This window comes from Telopea speciosissima, chromosome 7 (genome assembly GCF_018873765.1).
Source record: "Telopea speciosissima isolate NSW1024214 ecotype Mountain lineage chromosome 7, Tspe_v1, whole genome shotgun sequence".
Lineage (NCBI taxonomy): Eukaryota > Viridiplantae > Streptophyta > Magnoliopsida > Proteales > Proteaceae > Telopea > Telopea speciosissima.
In genome coordinates this window covers 5862940-5873532 of record NC_057922.1, presented here as the reverse complement: position 1 = coordinate 5873532, position 10593 = coordinate 5862940, and the positions used below count along the sequence as shown (strand labels likewise).

Sequence of the window (10593 nt, the reverse complement as noted above, 5' to 3'; positions counted from 1 at the left end):
GAAGTAAAATCGCTTTTGAAAAAAGAAGAAAATGTTTTGTAATCATAATTGTATAATCTACTTAAAACTCTTAATTATTTGGTAAAAAAAAATTTCATATGTAAATTTATTTTCCTTTTCAAATCAAGCATTAGATTGCAAAAAAACAGTGAAATTTATTAACCAAATTTCCATTTTCATATTGATTTGATTTCACTGCCCTTCCCTTTATTTCCCTTGCAACCAAACAGAGCCCAGCAGATGACTGCAATCTGTAAACCACATAAAAATATTCAATGAGAACGTCTTACTGTATATATGATGCAGACATTTCCCAAGAAAATAACAAATGAAATGAAATGAATCCCATTAAAAACCAAGGTCTAAAAAATACACACATTTTAATTACGATGAAACAATTACAATGGCATTGCATTACATATGTAGCAGAAAGCATACATAAGCCTGACTGACAAAATTGAAATCTCCAAGATGGAAAAAGAGACAACTGATCAATCTGAAACAGCAGAAACAGAATAGTTGCACAAGTCCAGACCCACTCTTCTCCTGGAAATCGGCAGAGCTAGCCAAGTACAATTGGAAGAAGCGAAGGGCTCTGTTAGTAGTCATTCATCTAATAAATTGTTGCCTCTACACTTGACCTTTGAGCTCAGTAGGCTACTAAGATGAAGGGGTCTATCCATTTGCTCCAGATGCCCTATCAGGGCCAAACTACATAATCACACATGCACATCTCTGTTCATTTTTTGTTTCTAATTCCTCATCTGAAAAACCTACATCGCTGCCATCAAATCAAGTCACCAATGTCAGCTCCATAAGAAAGGCCCAGAATATGAAATTTCTAACAGACACTTGCCAATATGTGCTTCAAGAACAGAAATGTGCAAGTACATACTCAAAACTCCAAAATGCAAATGTGAATTGAAGTGCCTGTGATCCTTTGTTCCTCAATCTAGGACCTTTGGAAGGGATTGATTTGGTCAAGGCACCTTCCATCGACCATGTTAGACACTGTTAAAGTTCACTAACATTCTCTATAGAACACCACTGAACTTCTCATTTTCAAGTAGGTTAAAGAAGTCTTCAAAAAGACCAACTGCTGGTGTTCAAAAAAAAAATAGATCAACTTTGGCACAAGTTCGTAATTGAAGTGAGCATGATAGATATGATATGCACCACAATATCTTGAGCAAGGATGTTCCACTCATGGTTGTCAAGCATCTAGGCAACCCAAGGCATTAGAGGGGGCCTAGACACAAGGCGACCAAGGCACCTGGACGCCTCGGCAATGCCTTGACAATCATGGTTCCACTGATGTAACAATGACCCAAAAAGCAGTACAGTCAATTTGGTTTTCCCTGGAAGACATCTCTTCAAGCCTCCAGTTATCTTTCTATCTGGTTTTGCACTTTCAATATGTAATCACTAGTGTTATGCCTAGTTAACTAAACAACTTCAATGTGTTTATTTCAGTCAATTGAAAAAGGGCAAGCAGTATCACCATGTATTTATTAGAACAGGAGAAAGATTACAACCTAAAGGGGCTTTAATTTCCCCATCCCATAATTTGCGGCCCATGTAATAAACTTATACATGTTTGCCTTGGTCCTTTATCTAACAATAGTAATAATAAAAATAATAATAGTAATAATAACAATAATGATAGTAACAATAATAATAGTAATAATAGATAATAGATAATAATAATCTGGAATAAAAAACGGATTAATGCTTCATCTAGCACATTCACTGCCTCCCTCTGCCCTCTTCAAAGAAGGTTGAAAATACTAAAGACAATGCATAATAAGCCATTAAATCTTCATTGAAGAGAAGGCTACCATACAAGTAGGTGACACAGATCAGATAAAAATTTGGCATGAATAAGGCAATTAACCTTGGGTCTGTACAGTAAGGGTGTTAATCAGTTTGGTTCCAATTTGGTTCAAAGTATGAAGGTAGAAGTCAAAATAAAAAACAAAACAGTTCCAATATCCCAAATCAAAACCAATTAATAAACAGTTCCAGTTAAATGATTTTTATGGGTTTCAGTTTCGATTTTGTTGCTGGTTCGAGTTAATAGTTTTGAGCGCAATTGAGAATGAACCTATTTTGTAAGCCCAATAAAGAAATCTGATGCTACAGGGCTGAATTCACGGCATCTAGGCCAATTTAGTGACTTAAGAAATAACACAATTTAAAATAATTTACATGGTGTAGGACTAACCAGCATTTTTTTTGGTTTAGTATGTATAATCAGTTCAATAGCATAATGATTCTAATCGGTTCAAACCTGATGGTTTAAACAGTTTCACTTATTTAAAAAAACTGAATCATTCAATAAACGGTGTCACTTCTTAAACACAAAAGCAAACCGATTAATAAAAGGTTTATACGGTTCAATTCGGTTTCGGTTTGCAATTCACACCCTTACTGTATGGGGACTACCATTAGGAAGTTTGAATCCTTTGCCTGATTTTATTGCTATGAAAGATAGCTTTTTTATTGTCCTTCCCCATGCAAACCATTAGTATGGGCTCCATAACATTCCATTAGCTAAATATATTATTAGATGTTTTTTCTAATGCAGAATCGATCTCGAACCAGGTAATAACTAGTGGGAGATCAATCGCAACAAGATTGCAATATGGGACAAACCTATAACAGAATCTTTATGAAAGAAGAAAAAAGAAAGGATATGACCAAGGCTTCATCACCTGGCCTGTGGGAATGGAATCACAGCCATACCCAACCTACTGAATCACCACAATAGGAGGATCTGATTGAAATCACCACCAAGAGGACTGGAATTGCATCACCACAGTACAAAAGGACAACATCACCATTGCACCAAGAAGGCTGAAACCAAACCTCACTTTTTTTTTTACAATTGTTCCAAGGTCTAAGCCCTATCTCTTTTATTTATCACTTCATAGAAACCAAAAAAAATAGGAAACCACTAGTATGGCAGGAGGATCTCTTACAACTTAAGTCTTCCTTCAAAATAGAAACTATAGTTGGAATGTAGCATATCTCTCCAACCCTGCAAAATAGAAAATAAGAAGCCACAAAGTAAAACCCACAATCCCCACAGTAGCTGGAATATCTTTATAGAATATTCCCCTCTCAAATTTCCTCTAGATCTTCTATAATATCCTCCAAATCATCTTCCTATGATATGCATCATGTTCCTTCACCTTAATGCAATGTAAAGCAACAAGACTATAACCATAAACTTGCACCTCTACGGTCTTTTGTTGGAAAAGTCGCAAGAGGGGATTGATAAAGAATCGACAAAATAAGTTATTAATAGTTTATTTATTTACTTATTTGGATTAACAGTACATTGGACAGATTTGAGAATGGAATAGAAAATTGAATTGGGTGTGCCTATGTGGCTTGAAAGTGCGTGCTCCCTCTTCCCAGCAAGACCTTCCCTCGTTCTTCCTTCTCTTCTTCTTCCCTACCATTATCTTCTATTATAGTTTTCCTTCTTGGTTTCAGATGGTAGTGGCAGCTCTATAGGATGGATCGAGCTCCATCTATTCAGCCTTTATTACCTTGAAGTTTGGGGCAAAGGAAGCCCTAGTCCTTGGTTGATTCTTTGGGTGATGTTGAGTTGGAGTTAAGAGAGCTGGAAATTGGTGCTAATCTCCTAAAGTTTCAGCTTGATTGGATCCCCAGTAAAGAAGTTCTTCCACCTGCAAGAAAAACCCCCCTCCCTGGTTTTTTAGATCGAGTTCAAAGGTTGAAGATAACCTTCTATCGTGACTTAACTTTTAACCCTTTATTCTGTTTTCCCACTATACCCCAATAATGTCCATGTATTCCATTATGTTCTTATTTTAGTCTTCATTCCTAGTTTGCCCTCCATCTTTAATTCTTAACATAGTTGTCAAGGCGGCAAGGTAACCTAAGGCGGTGGAGGGGTGCCTAAGTGCTTAGGCGACAAGGCACCCTCCTAGGTGTTGCCTAGGTGCCCAAAGTGTTATTTTTTATTCCCCTCTTTTCTAACATTATTTAGTATGCTACAATATGTACCTTATATCATCAAAAATCAACATTAAGCCACATCAAGTCATAAAAAAATCAATATTAAGCAACATTAAGTTACATTAAGTAATCAAAAATCAATATTAAGCCACATAAAGTCATCAAAAATCAACATAGAACTAGAAGACAGTAGAACTGAAGAAGCAAGCTATTGGAAGTTTGAAACAATCAAAACATACATTTGGTTTATATTGTTCTTAGAAAATATGATCTTATCAATAAGTAATTAAACTGCTCTCAATTTATAAAAATATTCTTGTTCTCTAAGAAGTTTGACTGATCAAATGATTTTCTTTTTACATGACCCCTTTTTGTATTAGGTAGAACACAAAACCAGCTTTCCAAAAAATCCAAGACTGCTTAAATCTGATTTATATTGAAGGAGTTATGTTCCGGTCAAACCTAATTTGGTGTGCGCGAATGCTGTCAAAATTGCTCTGAATGCAAATATTTTTTTAAATATCAAAACAAATGAATATTTTACCGCACTTTGGCTTTTTAGCAATCTTTTACCATATTAAGATTTATGGATTTTTTAGATTTGAGAAAAAACTCAACATTAGAAAGTTGAAAATTTCATCTATCGCCAAAAATCCAGTTTTTGTTCTTGAACTGGGGGTTGACTTTTTATCCTTTTGGACTTTGATTTTTTAACTATTTTTATTGGATTCAAATAGGGGGTGTTTGCTTATTTATGAATAATATCTTAAGTAAATGTTTTTATATTAAATGATATTTGGTATAAATAAGCGCCAAAACCTGGTTCGATGCCAATTAAACCAGTACATGACACCCTACACTATGGTGGCAGTCACCTAGGCCCCTAGAGATCCGCCTGGACACCTAGCTGACGCCTTGACAACTACGATTCTTTAAGGTAAAGAATATATCAGAAACTGTTCTCAATCTGAGGGTTAGATTCTTAGTTACTGAAGAATCCCACTTGAGGTAGGATTATAGTATTCATGCAGCAGATTCAGAACTTGATATCAAAATAATGTTTAGAGTACTGACCATAAAGATTTTCTGAAATCAGAATATAAAACCAACCAGTAGAAATCCTTGATTCCAGCAGTCCTAGAGTAATTAGGATAACTCTATCGCATGAACAGAACTGAGAATCGATTGTAGGTGATGGAAGAACAGAAAACTGAGTGGGTAATCTTGAAGAGGAGATCAAGAGAATAGAAGAACAGTACTTGGGTTTCTCACCGCAAGGTATTGATGGGAGTCACCACCAATTGAACCTTGGAATCACCACCGAGGGTTTCTGAAATCACTATCACGGAGTGGTGGAGGGACGGTTAGGAGAACGGGAGAAATCTGAGAAGAAACATTGTAGGGGAAGAGGAAGCACACAACCACATGCAAACCCAATATTTTCTATTCCATTCACTAACTCCATCAAAAGAGTCCTATTTGGAATATGAAACTGAAACTAACTTGTAATCAAACTATAGAGTTCAAAATAAACAACTTCCTATGTACCTTACCTTGTAAATAAAAAACATAAGAAATAAATTAATATAAGGTCAATTTACAAGTAAACTAACCCCCAATATTTCCCACAATACATGAAATCCCAGGCAGCACACAAATTCTAACCATATGGCAGATTAGGCTGCTAACCAAATATAGAAGGTATAACAAACAATATTAACCAGCCAACCGATGGACCTGCAACTCAGCTCGAGTTTAGGTCTTGATAAAATGGAATAGCCCTCCAAGTTCCAGTCTATTCTGGTGGTCAGATATAGAGATATATGCAGATTACAGAAATAGAAGGTAAAGGCTGAAATTAGAAGGTAAACAGTCCCAGACAACCAGCAGTGAAAATGTCCTCGAAATTTGATTGAAGGCTAACCTTGGTTGGGTGAATGTTTGCTCCAAATTTGGGCCAATTCTGATGGCCGGTTGCTGAGTTCTGAAGAGGGTTCGAAAATAGACTAAACTTCAAAAGCATTCTAAATCACCACATAACCAAAGGCAAAAAGCCAAATTCATTACTCAAATTTGAGTACAAGGCTATAGCCCCTTCCAAATTTATATAGAAGACTCAAAAACAGATTCAACACACTAAAAGGGAAAGGCCTAAACCAATCCTAAAGTGATAAGGAAACTAACACAAAACAGGACTCTAATTAAACTAATGAAGTAAATTCTGTATTTTTACCTTCTACCCATATTTTAGGCCCATTAACTTGATCTATTACAAATTCACCGGAAAAAAAAAAAAAAACTTGATCCATTACAAAGAAAACCCATTGGACCAAAGACCCAACATGTATAGAACCCAACCCAAGGCTTATTTATGCTAAAATAAGCCCACTTTTTCTGGCCTACATCAAAATGCCTTTTGAAATATTGTGTATTTCACCAGCAAGATTAAAGCCACCAATAAGCCATGGTGTCTTTGTTGAGGGACAAATAGGATCTCTTTTAACCAAGTTGAACTCTTATGGTGGCAGAACCAGATTCATGGAGCCTATCTGCAGGAGTTGGAATAAGCTTACATAGAAAATTGGATTGCAAAACACTTTTCAAGCTCCCTCAGATACACAAGCTTAGAGATAAAAAGGGTGTGCCCAGTGCACAAGGCTCCCGCCACTGCAGCGTTGGGAGAGGGTTACAATGTACACAGCCTTACCCCCGCTTCTTGGAGAGGCTGTTTCCTGACTCGAACCCACGACCACTAGGTTGCAATAGAGCAACCTTACTAATGTAAGACTAGATTAGGGTTAATCTAGCCCTAAATAAACCCACAACACAAAATATAAGAAAAGGCTGAAATTAGAAAGTAATCAAATCTGAGCAAACCAGCTGCAGGAATGGACACCAAATCTGATCGAAGACTAGCCTTGGTGGTAGAGATATTAGCACTTGAAGTTTGCTGGAAAATCTGGGCAGAAACTGGAATCGGAGGAGGACTGCAACCCTCTGTTGATGGGAGGCAGTAGCAGCAATTCACAGGGATGATTAATGGCTGATTAGATCTTCAAGAGTGTTGCACAGTAGCAGGTTGCAGAGGAATCAAGGCTCGAAGTTTGCAGGAGAAACTGCGCTGAAACTGCAGATCCGCAGGTGATCTGGAGCCTCTTCAGGTTGTATAACAGCAGCAATTAATAAGAATTTGACAGAGGCTTGATTCAGGTCTTCAAAGTATACACACACAAAGATTAATTGCAGTCACAGAAAACAGCACAGAAGTGTTGAACTGTTGATCGAGTAGGCAAGGGAGGAGGAGAACGATAGAAGAAGAAGAGGGTAGGGGAATGGCTTTCTCAGCCTGGGTCTCTCACCCACAGCTATCCCAGCTGTTGAAACAAGGATTTACTCCCATAACTGAGTGCAAGGATGCCTCAAAACTTCATTCAATAATTCATTAATTCGTGGGGAGCCTCTATGGGCTGTTACATATAAATAGACTCAAGGGGATGAGTAAAAAATAGAAGGAAATAAAATAACAATCTCTTCTATGGCTGAGACTTGCTTTACAAGTATTAAACTGTATTAGAAACTAACTAAAATAGAAAGCCTACTGGACTAAGTTACAAAAACAGAAAATAGAAACAAAATAACTATTAAAATAGAAACTAAACTAACTCCTAAATCCCACGCATAGACAAAATTAACCCTTCTAAAAAAGTCTTCACACGATCTGGTCTTGGGCCCCACAGGATCTTCTAGTAGCATTCACACCAAGGCAATATGGGGCTGTGACACTGTTCACGTGAACCGTGTTTGGGCCTCTTTTTCTTCATGTTTTGGCCTACATCACTTACCATTGCACCAAAGTCCGCCCTCTAGATACACAAGCTTAAAGATGCAGGTGAAAATAAATTCCAAATATTGGAAAACCCATTCGTGTGTAGATGCAGTCAGGGATCGCACCAAGCCCAAGTGTGGGCAGGTGTGGCACATACACAAATCAGATAAATTCCAGAACCTATTTCAGGTATTCTCAATAATAATTAGTTGGAAAGTTTCTTTTCCTTCTAAATCATGATAATTATTAAGGAAAGCATTAGAACCCATGCAATCTCTTAGGACATTATGCAGAAAAGCGAACAAGATGAATAAGACCATATCCAACCCAAGTAACAAAAGGCAAACATAGAGAATGTAAAAGGAACCAGATATTGAATGCACGTTAACCCCCCACCCCCCACCCCCCAAAAAAAAGTGTAAAAGGAACCAGATATCAAATGCACATTAACCCCCCAACAAAAAAAAAAAGAGCTACAGCAGCAGCGAAGCAACTAAAAGATGATGCCATAGTCACCTAAAACTCCAAGAATCCCTTAAGTTCAAAAATTGTTTGAAAGAGATTTGCAAATAAATTCTTGATCCTTATCAGCATAGCATATCAAATTCTTCGGTCATAAGGTGTCTCGTCAGATAACAAATGACATCTTTGAACTGATAGGAAAGTCCGCGCCAAACTTAACAAAAATCTCATATTGACAGTGGCATAATAGAAGTCAGCTATAGATTGAGTGAAAAGATGTGCAATGCAAAAGGAAAAGTCAGAAAGACATCATCATCGAAGTAATGAGAAAACTACAAAGCAGAAATGCACAACCCAATCAAAAAAAACATTGAGTAATTATCATCTTTGCTAAAAATATTCAGAACATCGACATAGAGAACCTATACCTGAGTTCAAATTCCCTAATCTCAACAAGTTCTTTCCCATAAGCATCCGTCCATTGCACTTTCCTCCTTTCAGTACAACTAGGGGTTTCACTAACTGTTTCACCTGATGTCTCATGCAAATCACTCTCCCCACTAGCTAATTGATTTGGGGCGTAATTGGAAGACTTCTTTAAGCTGCTCTTGAGACAGCCTTGTTTTATGCTTCTATCATCCCCATGATGAGAGATACAATCCTTATTCTTACCAGAAACAGCAAGAGACTCTGCCACAACATCCTGCTGCTGGACAGGACCCACTTTTGGAGGGGAGGGGCCCTCGAGTCCTGCGGCAGCACGACCAAAGCAAACAAAGGCAGCACATCCATGGGTCACCCGATTCTTCCCAGGAGCCAGCTGGAGGTCAGAATCAGCTTCTTGCACCACCAACTGGTATTGATTCCACGGTGACACTCTCATGGGTCTTTCTTCGTCCTTCCGACCCAATAGAAGAAGGGTCAGACCCTTGCTATATCCAGAAGCTGAAGAAGAAAAGAACCCTCCCCCTTCGACTGCCAATAACATAGGTTCTGCTCATCTGGGCACTAAAGAGGAATTTCTAAATTTTCTCCCTCGTGCAATGTAACCACCAACACTTCAACTACCTGTCACATTTAAGCAGGCTGTCAGAATACTTGGGGGTTGCGGGTGGGGGGAATTGGCAATATTGGAAATACTACTAAGGCAATCAACAGGGTCCGCTCTTTCAATTTTTCAGGAAGTAGTCCCAAATTATTAGAAGTTCATTGAAACGATCTTGTCCAATGGTCCAGAGTTTAATTTCTTTACTGAACGGACAGAGAGAGGGAACGAAATAAACTCAAATCATCAGAAAAACAGAGGAGGCCATTTAAACAAATAAGTACCAGGCTATGAAATGCAAATGTTGTTTGAAAATAACGAACAGTTTTTGGAACAGCCAAGAAAAGAAAATATATTAAAATTGTAATGCTATCATGACTTCCCTCTCCCATCATAGGTCAACCATAAAATACTTCCTGAATCTGATAGAAGTTCATAAAATTGGGGGGGGGGGGGCGGAAGGAAAAAAAACTTTAGATCACAGGCAGTGATTTAAATATCACCATTTAAATGAACAATTTACAATTAACCCATTAATTATCAGAAGCCATGCCAGGGAAGTTTTCGTTGGGTATTTCACAGAAGTACTTAACAGTGGCTGATGCCTTACATAATATTCACTGAACATTTGACAGATTGAAAAGAACAGTAAGAATCACAAATCATCCGCAATTTAAGCAAACGTCGCCAAATGGCCCAAATCCAACAAGATAAAATAGAAGGGGCGAGGGAAGTTGCTCTTTTTGTTCCCGAAAAACTAAAAGAAACAGTGTAAGTAAAAGATTAGACACCGTTTAAAATCCATTTAATTCCTAAGTACCATCCGAGAAAGATGACGACTTGCCGCTGAAACAAAGCACATCAGCTTACTTACATGCACCACCTCCCTTAACCTAATAGTACTGAAATACTCTCTCTCTCTCTCTCTCTCTCCCGAAACAGCTTTCCGGAAATCACCCACGTTAGTTCGAATTTGTGTATTTCACAAGTGAAATTAGAAACAAAAAATAAAAAAAAGGCAAATAGCGAAAGCTTTTCATGTACTGAGAGAGCTTCATAATCATCACGTTCTTTAGTTCTCAAATTTCAAAATTTACTGAGAAATCTGTACCTGAAAAGAGGTTTACAGATCTGTAACCGGTAACAGATTTCCGGCGATTCAACCGGCGATCACATCTCGATAAATTGGCGCCCCCGCATTTCCGATAGTCAGCTCCAGACGGCGAGAGACGAGCGGGAAAAAAAGACAACCGAGGGAGAGCGAAAAGAA

General features: G+C 37.8%; 1 protein-coding gene across 2 annotated transcripts; it reads right to left on the bottom strand.

The window, feature by feature from the left end:
* Positions 1-345: 345 nt before the first annotated feature.
* Positions 346-10562, bottom strand: LOC122669540. 2 transcript variants are annotated; one of them, XM_043866317.1, is made up of 3 exons: positions 10435-10562; positions 8707-9346; positions 346-781 (listed from the first exon to the last, which is right to left on the bottom strand). In XM_043866317.1, exons 2-3 carry the CDS (start codon positions 9264-9266, stop codon positions 712-714), a joined length of 630 nt encoding a protein of 209 aa, XP_043722252.1. In that variant the 5' UTR covers positions 9267-9346; positions 10435-10562; the 3' UTR covers positions 346-711. The 2 variants fall into 2 exon arrangements, with proteins under 2 accessions (XP_043722252.1, XP_043722253.1); XM_043866318.1 differs by lacking the exon at positions 10435-10562 and having other exon boundaries at positions 8707-9377.
* Between the last annotated feature and the right edge of the window lie 31 nt (positions 10563-10593).